This window comes from Lontra canadensis, unplaced genomic scaffold, assembly GCF_010015895.1.
Source record: "Lontra canadensis isolate GAN:19392208 unplaced genomic scaffold, GSC_riverotter_1.0 scaffold9, whole genome shotgun sequence".
NCBI classification, from domain to species: Eukaryota; Metazoa; Chordata; class Mammalia; order Carnivora; family Mustelidae; genus Lontra; species Lontra canadensis.
The window spans coordinates 39,813,802-39,834,884 of NW_022631003.1; the positions used below are offsets into that span (position 1 = coordinate 39,813,802).

Here is a 21,083-nt window from a genome sequence, read left to right on the forward strand (position 1 = left end):
ATAAGAAAAACCTAAAGTGAATGTCATACTCCAGAGAAAAGACCAAATGTTTTTCCTATAATATAAGGAACAAGGCAAGGATGCCTGCCTTTCTGCTTCTGTTCAATATTCTAGTTAGAGCAACTAAACAAGAAGGAAAAGGCATCCAAATTGGAAAGGAAGAGGTAAAATGATATCTATTCAGAGATGACATGGTCTTTTACGTAGAAAACCCTACAAATTTCACAAAAATTATTTTAGAACAAATGAATTCAGCTAAACAGAATATAAAGTTAATAAACACATAAAAACACAGTGTGCACTTCTACACACTGACAACAAACAATATAAAAGGGAAATTACAAAAATAATTCCATGTACAACAACATCAGAAAGAATAAAATACCTAGGAATTAACTTACCCAAAGACTTGTACATGGAAACTACTTTTTTTTCTGGAAGAAATTAAAGAAGACATAAATGCTTGGAAACACATCCCATGTTCATGGACTGGAAGGCTTAATATTGTTAAGATGTCAAAACTACCCAAAGTAATCTACAGATTCAGTGAAATCCTTATCAAATCCCAATGAAGTATTTTGCAGAAATAGAAACTCATCCTAAAATTCATATGAAACTCTGACAGTCTTTTCAAAAGTCTTTTTAACAAATGCTGCTGGGAAAACTGGTAAAAGAATGAAACTGAATTCTTAATACCATATGAAAAAATTAATTCAAAAAGGATCAAAGACCTAAATGTAAGACCTAAATGTAAGACCTAAAACTATAAAACACTTAGAAGAAAAGAGGGTAAAAGCTTCATGACACTGGATCTGGCAATAATTTCTTAGATATGACACCAAAGGCACAAGCAACAAAAGAGAAAGTAAATAAACTGGACTCCATGAAAATTTTAAAATTTTGTGTATCAAAGCTATATTAACTAAGTAAAAAAACCCACGGAGCGCAAGAAAATATTTGCAAATCATACATCTGGTAAGAGATTAATATTCAGAATATATAGAGTACTCTTAAAACTCAGCAACAACAACAAAATAAACAAGTCACATTTAAGTCATATCAATATTTACTAATCTTTCCTAGTAGTACAAAGTTTAATATAAAATAACATGTCTGTTTTATTTAAGTTACCCAGATTAATTTCTTTAGTGGCTCTCACCCAACTGCTGGGATATCCTGTGTAGTCCTTCAAGAAAAGGACAGATTCCAAAATAAATATGAAGCCTACTGTTTCATCTGGGCATAGATTTGGTGAACTTCTTTATTCGCTTGATACTTAGAAGACTGAATACTTAGAAGACTGAAGTGTAGGCTGTCTGGAATTTATCGAAGAGAATGCAAATAATGTTCAGAACATTAAAACAGCAAGAAAGAAAATGTCCCTTAAAGCATGATAAATATTTCCTCTATTATTAAAATATGTAAATAACAGGAATCCTTTCTACTCAAATACTTCCTTTTAGTATTGAACGTTTCATAATTTTAAATTTTATATCTTAGGAAAGAGTAACTGATAACTACTCTGATTAATATTCCTTTAGTCAATTTTTAAGAACATCTTCCATATAAGACTCAGGTTTAGAGGCTCGAGATTCACAGGCGTATGTTATAACCAGAGCTCTGAGGTATTCTGAAAATCCAAACAGGTCTACAAGGTTCTGATGTTTACAGAAACGGGAGCAGAAACATGAACCGCAGGGTCAGCACCCTATCATGAATAAGACATGTAACGCTGTTCTAGAAACTGCTTTCAGTATTTTGGCATATCTCGCTGGTTTTTTAACAGTCAAGTCATTACTTCAATAGATAATAAAACTACCTGTACAGTCTTATAAACTGAATATAGCTCTAACTGGAAATGTGAAGATTTTCTAGAGGTTTCATGTATAGAAAATGTATAGAAATGTATAGAAATGTATAGAAAATCTCTATAGAAATGTATAGAAAAATCTCTTCCTGATGTTATCTAATGGAGAAAAGCTGCTTGGCTGACACAGCGATCTAGGTGTCATTACATAATTAATAGCACCTGCAGAACCAAAGCATTTAGTTTGTTCACACATAAATGGAACAGTAATAGATTCTGGAATTAAGCATTTTAAACAGGTAAGAGTCTTCTCGGCCAAAGCCTTTAGTTCATGTATCATAATGAAACAGCCTGGTGGGTGCTATAATAGTGTTTCCCTCCCACTGTCTTTATAAAATATTCCACTACATTTTCTGCATTTTATATAATTTTTAAAATACTGAATTTCACAAGTTTACTACTACATTTGATCCCTAATCCCAAAACACTTGAAGAGTTTCAGGTTTTCATGTAGCTATAGGAGAATAATCAAATGCAAAGTAAACTAATAGGAAATTACTGAGTCATATGAATTAAAATGTTTCCTGAAAAGAGCATAAACATATTAATCAAAGAATACCCCTGGCTTCCCCTTATGTCATTTGAAATATAAACCTATATATATGTATCAGTACAAGTTAGTTCAGAATTTCACACTCTATTGAAGTTAATAAAATGTTTAATACTTCAAATAGCATATTCATTATGGGTAGCCCACATTTAGCTAGAATTTCTCCTTTTTAAAATAAAATACCAAACAAGGAAACACTTCATTTGCTATCATTACCCTAAAAACTGTTTTTCAAAATCAAAAAGTGTTTATGCAGTGCTACAGTAACTTGGCTAAATCTGGTCTAGTTCATATTCAAAGATTTTAAGGAACAATTAGAAAAACTAAGGATATTTTTTGATTAATTTGAAAAATTTACTAAGCTTCACTATGTTCAAAGCACTATCCTAGATACATAAAATGTGATTGCTTTATTTCAACATTTATTGAGCTTCTATGGAGGTGTGGAATACAGAGATAAGCAGTACATACCCTTGAAGTTCCTGAAACACAAATAGTTAAATGAATCACCTTTGAGAGTAAACTGGGCACACAAACATTACATAAAAGTAGAAATTAAATCATATGTGTAATTGTTGGCTTAGTATCAAATGCATGTATTGTTGAAAATAAATTAAATTTCTAGTAACAAGAGCCTGGTATGGTAGATATTTGTTATTAATGCCCCTTCATTTGGATTCTTTCCATATCTCTAAATATATCTCTAAAAGGCAAAAAAGGTACCCAAATCTTTTTTCTCTTTCAAAAATAAAAAAATGCTAGATATTTCATATATCAGAAAAAATTTTAATTTCAGAGCACTAATATTTGGCATGCTTTGACCCAATTTGGGCTTGCTAGATTGGGCAAATAATCTTACTCCTACTAGAGGAGTCTATACAGTAAATCCATGTTACTTCTAACATACAAATTTAGTGGCTTAATTTGAGAGCCTATCAGTCCTCCATTCAGGCTCCGGTTGCATTATTCTGTGTGAATGGTGGGACCAAGAGTGCTTCTTCTAATCAATTAGTGGGGGATACATAAAACAGCCAAAATGCTAGGTTTTCTTCTGTACAGATGCAATTTAAAAAATTAAAATTAAAAAAAAAGGTGAACATACTAAGTGTAGAATTAATTTCTTTAAAAAGCTGTTTATTTCAGAGAAACACTTCAATTATGAATTTGACTACATTTTGCCCCCTTAGTATTTTTAAATAACTCATGAAAGATGCCCAGTTAAACTCAGCAGCTTTAATTTTCTACCCTCTCCACCAAAGGAGTGAAAACAATTGATGCTTTTTTAAAGTATGCAAGGATAAAGAACCCTAGACTAGAAGTTTTGAACAATGCAAAGAGGAGAGACAAGGGTGACTTGCTTAAAACAGAACATACGGACGAAGCCGGCAAGAAGCAGGATGACTGACATGGCATAACTCTGGAAAGGTTCAGGAATTGGAGGTACCAGCTATTTCAGACAAGGACTAAAAATGAGAAGACTGGTTGAAAACCTCTGCAATAATCAGTGAGAACCCTTGTCTCCCTCCCAGTGCTCTTAACCGACCCACACCTGGAGAGGAGAGGAGGTTTACTGTCCAGAGACAGTGATAAGCAAGCTGGCCCGTTTGAGGACAGCACGCACAATGAAGGCCAGATGGAAAGCATGGTCTGAAAATCAAAGTATCTGGCCTTAAACCTTCTGAGGGAGAACAACAGTCAAGTCTGAGGACAGAAAAAAAAGACTTCGTGGTCTCAAATTGTTTTACTTCCCACTGAGCTTTTCACAGGCAACGAGTGCAGAATAAGAACCACCAAAAAGAAGGACTTAGGCTAAAAAAGAGGACGTGGGACCCGAGACGCAGGGAACTTCAGCAGAAGAGAAGTAGAGAGCATCCAGATCAGAGGGGAGCAGGATAACAGAGGTTCCAGGAGGTAGGTGTTCGAGAAAGGTGAGGGGAGGGGAAGCAGAATCACAAGGACGGATTTCCTGATGCTTCTCATTAAGCTTATCAAGACAGGGTTATACAGTTCCACTGAAGAGTGTGTGGAAAAGATTAGTGAGGGGTACGCTGAAGACTGAGCAAATTAAAGGAGGAGGCAATTTTTTTCTGTAGAGGAGAAAAAAGTGTTGGTACAAATGTATTAGCCCACAGGTCAGGTTCCAGGGCCCAGGGTAAGGTGGAGGAGCATGGAGCCTGTCGCTGGAGCAGCAAGGAGATGACAGGCAGCGCAAGGACACATCCTCACAGCATGCGAAGCTGGTGCATTGGAAACAGTACTTCTGTAGCCATTATGATGAAAACCGTAAATATCAGTTAATGCACGAACTTGAGATACAATCATAAGGGGGGTTGTGAAGAGGGGGCTAGTGGTGGGAAGAAGTTTCTCATCTCCATAATGGAAAGTCAGTTCTGAATTTCAAAAAATCAAAGTCAATGAAAATTATATAAATATTATTTATTTAGGAATACAGACTCAATTACAGAAGGAAATAACTAAAAAGAAGGAAAAGCAATTGCCTTTGGAGAGTAAAACTCAGGTAAGAGGAAGAGCGGGTCAGGGACAACTGCTTTATGTGATAAACTTTATACTACTTTGACTTCTGTACACATAATACTGTGATAAAAATTAAAATGAAAAATATCAATAACCTTAAAATAAGTCTGGGACTTTTTTAATCCACTACATGACTGACTCAACTTCAAGGGTATAGTCTATCATTTATTGAAGGAAAAAAAAACAGCAAAATGGGAAAAAGTGCTTTCCTGTGCTTTATGAGATCAATCTTCATCTGGCAAGCCCTTTGATTCATACTCTACCATCAAAATAACCAGCTAACTGACATTTTTTATGGTTGCTGAAACATTATACACATGCAACATAAGTTAACAATATAATTTGAATAATCAAATTAGTATACAAGTTGGCTTTCTAAGGAACATATGGAAACAAAAACTGCCTTACTATAATGATTCATGCTGAGAAGCCCTAGTCATTAGAGCTTTTCTGATTTTAGAAATCATCTGAATTATCGATCAATATATCCACATGAGGAATAATTATGCACATACAACTTACAAACAACTGATATATAGGAATGATCTTTTGCCCTCTTCATCTCGAAGTCGTTGTCACAAGCACACAAAGCAACATCTAAACTTTCTTCTTCCCCGACCCAGGGCAAAAGGAACGTCCTACTATGACCAGAGTTCTCATCACTACAGCTGACTTGCGGGTGCTTTTGCTGTGGCCACTCCATCTCTCCTGAGCCCCTTTGCCTACCAGTAGGGTCTGACACCTACCTACACCCACACCTGCACCTTGAGAACCCTGAGTCCCCTGACCATCTGTGCTTTTTGATTCTACTCCCACCTGGGAATTCTGGGAATTGAATGAAAAACACACTTGGAATCTCAAGTTATAGCTTGGAAGTTTTCCTGTAACAGCAATGATAAGATTGTTTCAATATTTCAGACACAATAAAGCATAAAGAAATCTGTGTACCACCTTAACATACAGTTTCCATCAGGAAACGTTTCACAATTTTCAACTGAACTTTAAATTCTTAACAAACAATTAGTAAGCTAGAAGTGAACTCTATAAAGACCAGTGAAAGAAATGCTCTCCCACAAAACAAACAGCCAGAATTGGAACACCTACAATTATAAATGCTTGTCCAAAGTTCCTTGTTTGCATTTTGTCCTAATTAGGAAAATATTACTAGTTTCATTCTGTTGTATATAACACTATCTTATTATGATACTGCCATTTTACTGAGGTTAATTAGTAAAGTCCTCATTTTATTATTCATGTAGCTATTCCCTTCTTTACTGAAAAAGCTTCATCTCACTGAACTACAAACAGACCCTGCACAATATAATTTGGCAATCGAGTTCATGCATTTCCTAGAACAGGTGACAGGATCAACCCAAAGGCTATATCAACTTCTTTCTTCCATGCTGGTTTCAGAGCTGAGATTTAATGAAATGAGTGGCATACAAGGGTGATTCTGAATTTATTGTATATTACTCCAATACTTCTCCAACTGTGGTGCTTGCCAATCTACAGAGATTCAGGCTAAGAGGGAAGAAAAGGGATTTTTTTTTCTTTCTCCATTTTTTTAATCTCCATTTTTTAATCATTTTTTTAATCTAAGAATTTGGAAAAGTCAGGCACTTCAGATAAAGGTAAAGCCCAATATGACTACATTTCTTTTCCTGACTATTGAAGATGAACAAATGATCCAATGCTTAAAATAACCCCACAAATACTTAATTTCCCATCTTCCAAAATTTCAGCAAAACGTTATGATAAAAAAGCAGCAATGTGCAAATAATCATCAATGACATCATCTGGTTCTGAAGTAGGGAAACTGGAACTAGCATTCGTCGGCATTTCCAATACAACCAGTATTTTCTGAGCACCCACTGTGTGCTGGGCACACTTCAGAAGGAACAAGGCAGATGAGGGCTCTCCTCTCATAGAGCTTAATGAACAAGTAAAACAGGATAATTTTAGGCAGCCATAAATACTATGAAGAAAAGAAATGCAGTGATATGAATGAAAGGATGTGGCTCTTTTCAAATAGGATCAAGTCCTATCTGAGGTGGTGATATTTAGACACAAGCAACAAGGAACCAGTCACAGGGAAGATCTAGAGGAATATCTTTCCAGCCAGAAAGAAAAGCAACCGTAAAGTTGGGAGATTCTGAGAAACAGATGAAAGAAAAGAAAAAAACAAAAACAAAAACAAAAAACCCTGGTGTGGCTAAGACCTACTGAATGGTGGGGAGAGGGGGCAGGAGAAGGAGGATGGTGGACAAAAGAGGGGCCAGATGGGCAGTCTATGGACCATGGCAAAGAGCCAGTTTGACTTGAAGGGTGGTGGAAAGCTACTAGAAGTTTTTCGGTAACGGAGAGTTTAGATCTTTATGTTTTTCAAATGCCGGTTCTGAGCGCTCTGTGGAAACTGGCTTATGGAGGGTAAACATGGCAACAGGAAGATCAGTGAGGAGACTGGCTACTGCAATAACTAAGCGAGAGGCAATGATAGCTAGGATGGCTGGTAGTAGGGAAGATAAAGATAAGGAGAAGGAAATAGGACAGAGCTGAAGTTCTCAGACTTTCTTGCCTCATGAAGCCCTTTGTGTCCCAGTAATTTTTTTTCACCCTTAAGCCAAAAGAAATACCTAATGGTTCAGCTTCTTAAGGTACAGACTACCTAATAGTAGTAGTCTGAGCATATCAGGGTTTCCCTTACAAATTTAAGATATCTCATATCTCTACCTGTGAGAAGTGTCTCGTACCTGTTACAGTTTGGGAATCATGGTTTTGGAGCTTACTTACTAGAGAATGGGACGTGGGGAGTAAGAATAAAGAAAATCATCCAAAGATGATTCCTATACTTTGGAACAAGCTGGACAGGTGGCAGTGCCACTCACGAGACGGGTAAGAATGCCAGAAACCACAACCACCCCAAGAGGCAGGTTATACCCCACTGACAAATAAGGAAGCTGAGATTCAGAGTGGCTAAAAGTCACTGAAGGCAGCACAACTGGTCAGGAAGCAACAAAATCTGACACCAGGCCTAGCTGATGCCAAATATAGTAATAATATAATAAATAATATGCTGCTATGAGTTAGTCACATCAGAATACCTTAAATGTGGTTTAATCCTAACCACATTATTAAATAGGTCTGATTCCAAAGTCAACTGCCACACACTCTCCTCTTAGCTGATAAAAGTGATAGTAAGGTGTTGAAAAATGGCAGTCTCATCCATTTAGCCTAAAACAACAACAACAAAAAAAACATATATATATATATATATATATATATATATATATATATATATGTGAAATAAAGGTCTTGGAGGTAGAAAAAAAATGAAACTGAACATTTTACAAATGTCCACAGCTACTGTTGTAATGACTGCACTAAACTTCCATTTCCAAAGCCAGACCAATCTAATTGTCTGCCCTCATCTTGACCCAGCCCTGAACAGGATATATATGGGGAGAGTTCTAAGTAGAATATTTCTTAGGACAGGCGGGACAACTTCAAAAGCCCTGAGGGAGCTCAACCACAGGGAGGAGCAGGGAATGTGGGGACAAGAGAGGACACATATACTCTAAGAGGCAATACGGTCCCCTTGAAATTTGGACTATAATGTAAAAACGGAACAAGCACGAAGATTCTGCACTTTCTGAAGAAAACATGCCTAGGTGCTAAATTTAGTCCTTGCAAATAGTCTTAGATACATGATTAAATTTCTCAAACATATTAGTGATAAATGGCTAAGGAGAGGGCCTTAAGGAAGTTGAAGAAGATTATTAGAAGAATCCAGGAGGAGGCTCTTAATTCTGTGCAGGAAACTGAAGTTAAAACTGCCCAGTTCAATCTACTTTATACATTTTGTATTTTCTGGGACTATGTGTTTTTCCAGAAGTGGAAATAGGTACACCTTATATTTAGTTCTGTACATTTTAATCTTCCAAGTTCAAAATAATCTTATCAAAATAAATGAAGATGTTCCACCAAGAGACACTGTTCATTTTTCTCTCTGCCATGAATGACATGTCATCAGACTATTTGTCTCTGCACTGAGCAGCTTAATAGCATTTGAAATCCTACAATTCTATCAGTCACAGGAAGCATAATCACAAACTTGGATAGAAGTCACTAACTTAGCTCTTCAGTTGCCCTGAGGAAGAAGGAACCAAGAGATCGGACTAGCAGAATTGTCATGGATCTTCAGTGTTGAAACTCAAACTAAACCCTAAAAGAGATTCTGTCCAGTATTATAAATGATTAGAAACGCTGCTACAGTTTGTCACTAATTCTAAAGGTCAGGACTTATTTGAGAGTAGTTTTGAAAGATCCTGTTCTCAAATCTTGAATGCTGTAGCTTGTGTTTTCCTAAGGCTATAACTGCAAAATAGTTAAGATGACACTCACATAGTCAGACCAAGACAGTTCCAATTACAACACCAAGACTATGACCTGGACTATAATCAAAATGAAAGCAAAACAAAACAGTAATATGAAAAATCTAGCTTGCTCTTCCTGGGAAGTACTTCAAGGAAAGTAATTTTACTACGCTCCATACAATGCTCCTGGGGTGGGGTGGGGTGGGGGATAAATCTTCAGTTAGAGTAAAGCACAATAACTTATGACAAGTATCTACTCAGAGGGCTATAGATGATCACATAAATTAGCCCGGGGATGCAGGGTGATGGCATGTGACCTGAGTTTGGAGGTCTTTTAGGGTAAGGTGGATATTTTGGCTTGGGAGAATGGTATATTTGAAGGCAATGAGGCCTGGATTAGTTTTAATCATTGGCAGAAGTACAGGATGTTCCAAATAGCATGAGGCAGAGCGTGTGGGAAGTGGCTGGACATAGGGCAGTGCAAATGGACCAAAGTCAGGACACGAGGGGATCTAGATTTTGAGCTCTGCTGAGAGCTGCAGGAACCAATAATGATTTTAAGTCAAGAAGGGATAGGATCTGACTTTGTTTCAGAAAGGTCACAGGCAGAGATAAGAATAGACTGAGGGAGATGAGATTTAAGGCAGAAAAATCCTGAGTCTCTTCCCACAGTGTTGCCCGGCCCCTGGGCTCACAAACCTGGTCTACCTTGATGCTCCCCTCTTAGGAATTAAGACTTGAGACAACTCCATTCAACTGACTGTGGATGCTGAAACTCAGAGGACATTTAAGGTTATGTGACAGGGTACAGCCAGGTATGAAAGACAACGAAACACCAGTGGACGATCTCAAAGAGAAAGAAGGTAGAGGGTGCGTGCAGCCAGAGCAGCAAGGATAAGATACAATGTGGATACAGAGGCTGAGGAAGTGACTCTCCAGTTCCTGGTTTCAGCCCCTCGCTAGGCCCAGCTCTATTTCCTGCCTTTAGTCTCTATGCCCTTACTACAAACCCCTTTATTTTCCTTCAGCAACATTTGAATGGGATTCTGTCGCTTGTAAACACAATGAATCCTGTCTGAAGCAAGGACTGAACACAAACATATAATGAAAACAAAGACAGAGGCACCTGGGTGGCTCAGTTGGTTAAGTGTGTGCCTTCGGCTCGGGGCATGATCACAGGGTTCCTGGACTGAGACCCATGTCAGGCTCCGTACTCAGTGGGGAGCCTGCTTCTCCCTCTGCTCTTCCTCCTGGCTTGTGCCCTCTCCCTCCCTCCCTTCTTCTCCGTCAAATAAATATATAAAATCTTTTTTTTAAAACAGAATAGAAAGGATGTAAAAGATATTAAGGAAGTAAAGTGGAAGGAAACTGCAATGGCTGGATTTGGAAGGGTTGGCTCCCATACACAATCTTGGGCACCCACTGGCCATACTCTGCACTGCAATGGGGATGACAGGAGGCCCAACTGGAGGGAAATGGTAGGTATTCATTTTGTACATGAAGAGACTGATGAGAGTAAGATATCCAAGTAGAAATGTCCAGCAGTTGGATAGAATTGTGTATCTCAGAGTTGTTCATATCTGGAAATGTAGGTGAGGTCATCTCTCATATGTGGATGGTCATCAAAACCATGAGAGTGGAGGAAATCTCCAGCAGAGCTGCAAGCCAAGGCCTGGGGAGCACTGACATTAAGGTGCAAAACAAGTAGGCAAAGTCATGAAGGAGACTCAAGATGAAATGCTGTGATGTACCAAGAAAGGAAAAATTTTTAAGGGAACCATGCCCATGAGATGAGAGCCTAGACGCTTATCTTGCTGAGAGGATAAGTTGAGTGTGGAAAGGAGAACAGAAGCCCATAACATCATCTGACTACCTCATGTAAGATAGGCATTTTGGTGCCTCATTTCATTTCCAAAGCAACTTTTCAAGATGGGTGGCAGCATATCTTCTTAAAGATGGGGGGGTGGTGCCTGGGTGGCTCAGTGGGTTAAGCCTCTGCCTTTGGCTCAGGTCATGATCTCAGGGTCCTGGGACTGAGTCCCGCATCAGGCTCTCTGTTCAGCTGGGAGCCTGCTTCCTCCTCTCTCTCTCTCTCTCTCTCTACCTATCTCTCTGCCTACTTGTGATCTCTATCAAATAAATAAATAAAATATTAAAAAAAAAAAAAAGGTGAAGGGGAAAGACCAAAGTTCCCTGGGGATGGGCTAAAAGTCGTATTGTATATCTCTAGTCCCTGGCAGAGAGCCTTCCTTCCACTGATTTGTTTAAAGAACGAATAAAGAAGTGAACATTTCAACAATTTTAAAATGGTCTACATGGACCTAACCACACTGGTTCATCTCAAATTCACGTATGACTTGGGGGACAAGGTTTTCTTTATGGATACAGCAAGCCTATTTCCTAGGGCACAGCCCCAAATTTCATGCTGCTGTTTCAACTCACTCACAGTATCTCTATTTCTTCTACTTACCTTTCAGCAAAACATGAGTCAGAGAAAGGGCAGGCAAGGAACTCATGTTTTTATATTACCAAAGATGTCCTGGGGAAACCCAGAATCTTAGCTGCTGATAGTTTAACAAACCATGGAGATAAATCTCCATTAATTGCCACAGAACCTTAAATCCCCAACTGATTCAGAAAGGATACAAAAGGTATGACAATCCTTTGATGTAAATCACAAGTCATGCCACATGGGGTATACTTAGCCACAGATTCTCCCACCTCCTATGGAGGCATTATTAGCTCTGATCATTCAAAGGTCATTGAGGTCTTTTCTCCCTGACTTAAGATAAAAGAACATATATAATACTGAAGTGGACAACACTCCTAACAGAACTATGAGTTAGAAGAAAAACACTATTATGAGTCCTTTCTGTATCCTGAAAATAGAGACATGCATGAAAGAAGGATATTATAACAATTCTGTTATCTACAGAGGATGCCTCAAATCCTGGATTAATGGGTATGGGCCAAAGAGTATGCATTGACTATGGAATACCTCTGCTTTCCACAGATTCCCTCGAATTCACAAAATGCAACACACAGTTAGCAGAAATGTAGCTAGCATGGACTCCATTCCTCCCAAGGGCCGAGCCATAAATACTATTCTCTTCTAACCACTGTAAGAACTGTACATAGGAGGTATTTTCCTGATTTCCAGATCACTGAGACCCAGACGTTAAAGAAGCATGTACAGTCTACACAGCAAGTGTGCTAGGTTTGGATTCAAATTCAGATCTAATATCTAATGTTGCATTAACACTTGGTATATCACATTTCTGACCAGAAAACAACTCCATATATAGACATTTTAAAAATATAACAAAAAGGGCACCTGGGTGGCTCAGGTGGTTAAGCGACTGCCTTCAGCTCAGGTCATGATCCTGGAGTCTGCGTATCAGGCTCCCTGTTCAGCAGGGAGTCTGCTTCTCTCTTTGACCCTCCCCATTCTCATGCTCTCTTTCTCTCTCAAATAAATAAACAAAATCTTTAAAAATATATATATGACAAAAAATCATTTATATATGCTCTCTTCATGTTCCAGGTAAAACTAATCTGTTTTCTGTGCTCCTACAACATATAAATTTGGTTTTTATGCTGCATTATAAGTATTTGTGTCTAACTGCTCAGTAGAACACAGACTTCTTAATGACAAGAATTATAGTTTCCAAATATTTGAAGCTCTACCAACAATATAGTAAATGTTGGTTGAAGGAATAAATGAATACTTTGGCAGATGTAGTTTTAAGATTCTTGTGACAGAACAAAATTATTTGTGAATTATACCAAAAATATCTCTGAAAGATAATAATATCCAAGGAAATATATACTCATCACTTCTTATGAAGCTCTCATTTTATTACTTACTTTCTGTATAGTGACCTTTCTTCACTAAACATTAATTTGGTATAACCACAGAAAGATACTATAAAAATCCATATTCCTACTGTGTAAATAAAAATAAACTTATTTTTACATGTATTTAAAGACACAGCAAGATTTTAAACAGATGCTCCTCATGCCCTGTCCTTTATGCTCTTGGCTTCTCTCTGAATTCCCTTGTAGTTATCATGGAAACTCACTGCAGAATCCAAGTTTCTAATTAAATTCCCTGTCTCTTTACTTCAGTCCCAAGAGCGCTGGCCCCAGGAGAGAGGGGCTCAGGGAACCCCCAGAATGACTCATAGAGGGGACTGGAGATGAAAAACTACTTGTAGAATAATTCTGAAGCATATATTATACTATTCCTCAGCAGGACTAAGCTCTAACTGCTGACTGAGATCAGCTGCTTACCAGCACAGCCTTCATGGTATCCCTGACCCTATCACACATTCTCTGCTCTCTTACTCATGCTTCTTGGTTTCATCCACCCCCGCCCCCCAACACAAAAAAAACCCCCTGCATCCAATTTTTTTGTCTTGGGGCCTGTTTGGGAGAACTCAAACCAAGAGAGGTGTGCAACATATACACAAGGAAGTGTGAAGCAATTAGGAACACTAGAAAGCCATTCGGTTTAGAGCTTCATCTGATGAGAATGCTTTGCTCTACACAGTAAGACAGTGATCTGTCACTAAAAATGGCCTCAGACTCCAGAGGTCAGCCTTGCATCTTTTCCCTTGTGCAGGATGAGAGATCAGTGAAGCTCACTGGGCTTGAGCCTACCCTTACAACATTAGGAAAGCCCTGGAAAGTTCTCTCACATCAGGTTACAGCTTTGCTACACAATCTTGGGGCAAAGAAGTACTGTCAACCATAACCAAGACTGTCCTTCCAAAAATGATGTACTTTGGAAATAAAAATGTGATCTTAATATAGAAGAAGCTGAGCATCCAGGACAATGACTGGCATGTGGTAAGCATTAACCAATCTTCCAAAAATTATGTCAACAAAATACATTTTTCTTTTTAGACTAAAACCGATCTCCTATAGTCTGATTACTTTTCATCCAAGAAAGGTTTAAAACATTTCAAACACAAATGTCTTAGCTTCCACTTTACTTGAAACTCCATTTTTTTCTCATTCAAATGTATATTAAAGTTCACTTTCATCTGCTTCACTTGATACATAATTTAGAATGAAGGCAAGTAACTGGCATGCCTAAAATCCCACCATGGAGACAGATCTTAAAACCAATTCTTTCTTGATTCCGGGGTCAATATTTTTCCCAACACATTAAACTCATCTTTCAAAGGAGTCATCCAATGAACACAAATGACTACAATAACACACATCCTGAAACATTCCAACGAGGTAAGCATGCTATCATTCAACAGCTTTTCCGGATTATGTTCAGAGTCCTACCAAGGAGGCAGAGGGAAGGAGAAGGCTCACTTAAGGGAGCAGATGCTTTGGTTCATTCATCCTGCCTGCTGAAGATTGCAGAGAGCAAACCCTCACCTCTGGTTCAGGTTTATAGCAGGAGAAAGCATCAATCCTTATTGTTTTCTTATTTCCTGTCACTTTTATTTTTCTCTACATTTACCACCATCTGGCCATGCCTGCTTGTTATGTATGTTTCCTGACTGCCTGATAATTTTTTAACCTAGGAGAGCTTGCTGAGACTAAAATAGGAGAATGGAATACATTCAGAAATATTGCTCTTATGAAATTAAATTAATTAAGTATGATTAATAAATATAAATGACTCACCCAACCATCAGGCTGGTTTGTCCAGGAACTCTAGATCAGGCAAAAGACAAAGGCCTTAACTGGGTACCAGCAAATTAAGGAATCTGATGAGCTTTATGATTCTTGAGATGGATACCAATGATTAGCTCACCATCATTCTACCTTTCTTTTTTTTTTTTTTTTTTTAAATCCTTGGATGGGGGCGCCTGGGTGGCTCAGTGGGTTAAAGCCTCTGCCTTCAGCTCAGGTCATGATCCCAGTGTCCTGGGATCGAGCCCCGCATCGGGCTCTCTGCTCAGCGGAGAGCCTGCTTCCTCCTCTCTCTCAGCCTGCCTCTCTGCCTACTTGTGATCTCTGTCTGTCAAATAAATAAATAAAATCTTTAAAAAAAAAAAAAAAAAAAAAATCCTTGGATGGTATTGAATTCCACTAACTCAGATTTCTTATAACATACCCAAACAAGCTTTAAACAGTCAACTTTGGGTATTTCAGGTGTTCTACAACTAGAGTAGTTCATGTGACGTGGAGTCATAAATCAGGGTTCCACTCTCAGTGCTAAAACTTATGAAATGATAGCAGACAAGTCACTCCACTTACTAAACCTTAGCTTTCCTCCCTAGAGAATAAACAGAAGAACTGCCATGCCTACTTGTTAGGATTTTAAAGAAGATCAAGAAAAATCATGTCCCTAAAAATACTTTAGAGTGTTACATATGTAAAGCAGTAAAAATGTTTGTTAACATAATTACACCATTAGAGAGGCTAATAATCTTGTCCCATTTTTCCCTTTTCTGTTAATATCTAAGTGAGTTAATATATATCAGAGTAGTATATGGTATTTCATGTTCATTAAATGATAACTATTAACATTATTATTAGAAGGGCATATTTTCCAAAGGTCTTTATTATCTCTTGTGAATAGGACAGAAGAAGAGATCACCTGAAAATTAAGGCTATACAGTTATGGAAGTAAGAGTGTCTGCCCATTCAACATAAATGCCTACTTCCTCTTGCCATTTTCAATGACGTGAATGGAACTAGAGCGTACTATGCTAAGCGAAATGAGTCAGTCAGAGAAAGACAACTATCATGTGATCTCATTGAAATGAGGAATTTGAGAAACAAGACAGGATCATAGGGGAAGAGAGGGAAAAATGAAACAAGATGAAACCAGAGAGGGAGACAAACCACAAGAGACTCCTAATCTCAGGAAACAAACTGAGGGTTGCTGGAGGAGAGGGGGGCTGGGAGGGATGGGGTGGCTGGGTGATGGGCATTGGGGAGGTATGTGCTATGGTGAGAAAAAAATAATAAATTTTAAAAAATTAAACAAAAAATCAAACACCTATTTTCTACCCCTACTTTAAGTTAATAGAAAAGGGAAGAGTAGGAAGAGATAAATCTGGGGACTCTAATTAATCTAAGAGAAGAATCAAAAGTAGAAGACTGGCACAGAGTATCCTAAGAAATTTATTCCCTCACAATCCTTTTTACTTGAAGATTCAGAAGCTTACATTTCTGAATTTCCTTCTCCTCTTTACTACTGACCTTCAAGTAAGCCATTTCACCACTTGGTCCTCTCAGGTAAAAATCTTGTAAGTTCCATCTGTCCAAGATGGAGTGATATATGTTCATCAGAATGTTATCAAGATATAGCTTATTTTAAGTTCCTCAAAAGAAGCAAGATGCTCTCAGACCTCCAGAGAAACAAGCGTTTATCTTATATTTCTTACTTTCTCTTCCCTTCCTTCCTCCTGCTCACATATAAACACATTTTGGCTGTGGTAATAATGGTAATGGGGGAAGGGTTCAAAGTATTAGCAGTCATCAGATAAAATTCGTTAGATGGAAAATGTAAAGTTTTTGACTTTATGAGTAGAGTTTAGAATAGATCACAATAAGAATTTCTTAAGAGAGTTTCCTTCACTTTATCATCAACCTCATTTATCACCCCTCTCTCTTTAATCACATAGGGAACTATTTTATTGGTCTAGGACATACAGTGCCATAATAACAACAATTTTATATCAGGAAAGCTAGTACTCCATTTGCTCTGTTCTTTCTCTCCTGTGAAAAGAGAATAATCTATTCAGCATGCCTCAAGTTATTAAATAATTAAAGTCATTAGAAAATTACTTCTTCTAAGAGTTAAATGTAGTGTCTAAAGTAAGTTATACTTTTTAGAACTTAGAAGTCCTCTGTTCAATAGGATAGAGGATAAGGTATAGATTAGGATATAAATCTTCATTATCACACAAATAAAAATACACATATATGCACACACAGTATTTTTTTCATGGTAAATGATGTGAAAATTAAATATTCCAAGAAGAAAATGTATTTCCTTGACTGAGATAGGATACTAAATAGGTCAAGGAAATAGAAACAAAAATCCTCTGAGGGAAAAGAGAGAAACCTAAACATGGTAAAATCATACAATGCAATTATAAGGATGATTTATCTTTCAATATTTTTTCATATGATTTTTCTATGAACTTTTCTTGGTGAGAAATAGAATTCAAAATACCTCATAATCCAGGTTCATACAAACTTTGGGGTGAAAGATGGGTTTTACAAAAGGATTTCAACTTCTACAGATTATTGGGTTTTGGCTATGAATACAGAAGAGTACTGTCTACTTTACTTCCCACTTAGCCGGGAAGAAGATGGAAAGAAAGAGTAAGAGTAAAGAGATACACATAATGGAATACCCATAAAAACAGAACTCCAAATTAACAAAATGACATTTTTTAAAAGATTTTATTTATTTATTTGACAGAGAGAGAAAGATTACAAGCAGGCAGAAAGGCAAGCGGCGGCAGGGGGCGGGGTGCGGGCGGGGAGAAGCAGGTTCCCCGCTGAGCAGAGAGCCCAATGCAGGGGCTCAATCCCAAGACCCTGAGAGCATGACCTGAGCTGAAGGCAGAGGCTTAACCTACTGAGCCACCCAAGCGCCCCCGAAATGACATTTTTTTAAATAAGAAAAAAATGCAATTAATATTTCCTACCCAAAACAACAAAGACTAAACTATTAGACTCTAATTAAGAGATTATTTTAAATTAGAAAATTTATGGTAATTTACTGAATCTTAAGAATGGAAAAAAAAATTACATGCCATACCAATTTTATAGACTGAGAGAGTAGAAGAAAATATGTTCTATACGAGTCCCAGATTAGTCATCCTCCATCCAGATGATGACAGTAGTGCAATCTGTTATAATGAAAGACTTACACTAACTTTCATGGGCTTAAAATATGAATGTCTGAAATTGTGTATTATGAATAACTACTAGTTATTTGTCATAGATATTGAATCGCTTAAGTGTCTAACCCTTTAACCTCCAGACATTAAATGTCATATTAATTTCTTTAGGGAGTTGGTCAGCTGTTTTGCATCATGTAGAAGCAATCAAAATCGAGCCATCGTTTACCTTAGTTTATTCTTCCTACTTTCCAGGATTAATACTCAATTGCAAGCAAAAGCTGTATGACAACACTACCTATGTTATGTACGGTTTGTGATAACCAAAGCACATAATGACTATCATAAATCTTAAGAAATATCAGAATTCTTACGCCCATACCACTTGATCTCACTTTGAGAAGATCGAGTATTGGGAGAAATGAACGCCTTAAAATTTGGCAACCTTCATCAGCACAGTTAACACTAGATACCTATGAATGGACTATGACAGTGATTTCAACTAGGACAGATTTACCTAAGTCACTACCCATCAATGACAGTTGGTTCTGTTTGTGATATTTTATAGGAATACAAAAAAGTATAAGAAAATTCATTTTGTCAAATTTAAATGCCTAGAAAAGGGCAGAACAAACAAACAAAAAGAGATTTTTCAGAAACAGAGAACATATTTTAAATTGGGTTGATAAAATAGATATTCACATAGGGTATTACTGCATTGCATTACTTGAAAACATGGTGTTAGCCTTATTATAATTCTGTTCTAACACCACACTTAGGACGGTGGACACAGAACAGTCAAGCTATACCACAAACAGAAAGCCAACAAACACGCTGGGTACTCTACTGACAGGCCTTTACAGAGCTGATAAAGGTGATGAAAATGAAAGTATACTAGAGGGAAGGAAGAAAGGACCAAATATTAAAAATGGAATCTAGGAAGTTATATTCTATCAAGGATTATGATTAAAATAAAATTCACAGGGGTACCTGAGTGGCTCAGTCAGTAAGTGTCTGAGCTGATTTCAGCTCAGGTCATCAACTCAGGGTTGTGAGACCAAGACCTACACTGGGCTCCACACTCAGTGAGGAGTCTGCTGGAGATGCTGTCTCTCCCTCTACCCTTCCCCCTGCTGGCACATGCATACTCACATGCTCTCTCTCTCATAAATTAAATAAATGAATAAATAAATAAATAAAATCTTTAAAGTGGTGTTTCTTAACAAATCCTGATTTACTCTAATGGGTCACTGGACCCTAATCACTATTTTTTAATAATTATTTTAACCAGTTCACTCTTCTCGAATGCTTATTAATGATGTTATCATATCCCGAGTAACTTCAAAGGGAAATATCAAGAGTCCTAAATACAAGTGCTTTATCAAGTAAAACTGAATTTTACATAATTTATATATATATATATATTTTTAATATATATTTGACAGACAGAGATCACAAGTAGGCAGAGAGGCAGGCAGAGAGAGAGAGAGAGGAGGAAGCAGGCTCCCTGCAGAGCAGAGAGCCCGATGTGGGGCTCGATCCCAGGACCCTGGGATCATGACCTGAGCCGAAGGCAGAGGCTTTAACCCACTGAGCCACCCAGGCACCCCCATAATTTATATTTTTGATAAATAATTTTAACCAATAGTGGAGAGAAACTTCTAAAATTTAGCAGGTTTTCATCTAACAGCTAGTTTATTAGCAAAACTCATGACTAACAGCTAGTTTATCAGCAAAACTCATGACTTTCCTCTAACAATCCATATTCTATTACCTAGGAACTTAAAATCTATTCTGTGGAAGACTAGAATAATCCTGCAGAGCCCTTATCACAATTTGAAATTCCACATTAAACTGTGAGTTCATTTAATGTGTTTCTCCCACCAGCCTATATACACTGTGAGGTCAAGAAGCATGTCTACTTTATTCACTTCTGTGTGTCTCATATAAAATAGCCCATCAAAAATGGGTTTAATGTTGCATAAATGAAACATGGTACAATTCTTACTATTCTTCCTTCTCCACCCCCAATCCCCATATAATTTTGAGGTTTAGTCTGACAACTAGAAAACAGGTAACTTATGTGTCTTCCCCACTTCTCTGTCCCCACTGTCTCTGCTTACTGTACTCTGGTGGTGATAAACACTTTCTATTAATGTTCTTATCACATTGCATTGTAAGTGACTGCCCCCAAAGGAAATGAACTAGTTATCTGTGTGCCCATTTATCTCCGACAATGCCAGGTGATTCCCTTGTTTCATTTTTTGACCACCATCAAGAAATAGCTTATGAAAATGATACATTCATTGGCTCAGAACATAAGGAAGTACTGGATGGCATACAAGAAAAATTCTATGAAATCAAGTAAAGCCAATAAAGTATAACAAAATAAATCATCTCCTTCTAAGTCACACATTGATAGGATTAAAAATTGTAAAGTATCTTCCAAAAGGAGGATCCTACACAATTAATAAAACAAATCACCAGAGGTCCTACTCTTTTTTCTCTATGTAAAATTATTCCTTCACAGTCTTTTCAGTAAAAAGCCAGAAAGAAATACATACATGATGGTGTTAATGCCTGAGAGCTGTTGGAACATTTGTAGACCACAACCCACAATTAAAGCTCGGCGAGTTGGGGGATAACTCAGCATTCTGCAGATCACAGGTCCAGCTTTTTTAAAAAAGAAAGAAAAAGAAGGACACATCTATTATTTTCAGCTCCCGCAGTAATTATTCCCATTAGGATCAATTTCCCCAAATCTCTGTGAAATCAACATGACCGGGCATTGTAAAATGGAACATATAAACGTTGACAGAAATCTGGGCACAACTTATTTTCTAAAACAGATTACTATATATTTGAGTTCAAACTGTAAAAGCAACAAGAAGCAATTCAAGTTAAAACAATTTACAGATACTAGGAAG

At 37.5% G+C, this 21,083-nt stretch overlaps 1 protein-coding gene across 1 annotated transcript in view; it reads right to left on the reverse strand.

Moving 5' to 3' along the window:
- SLC2A13 (solute carrier family 2 member 13) overlaps positions 1-21,083 on the reverse strand; it is a 390,143-nt gene that overhangs the window by 192,986 nt on the left and 176,074 nt on the right. Inside the window, exon 4 of the mRNA XM_032855359.1 lies at positions 20,721-20,829. Coding sequence (XP_032711250.1) covers positions 20,721-20,829 — 109 coding nt within the window. The remainder of the gene's footprint in view (positions 1-20,720; positions 20,830-21,083) is intronic.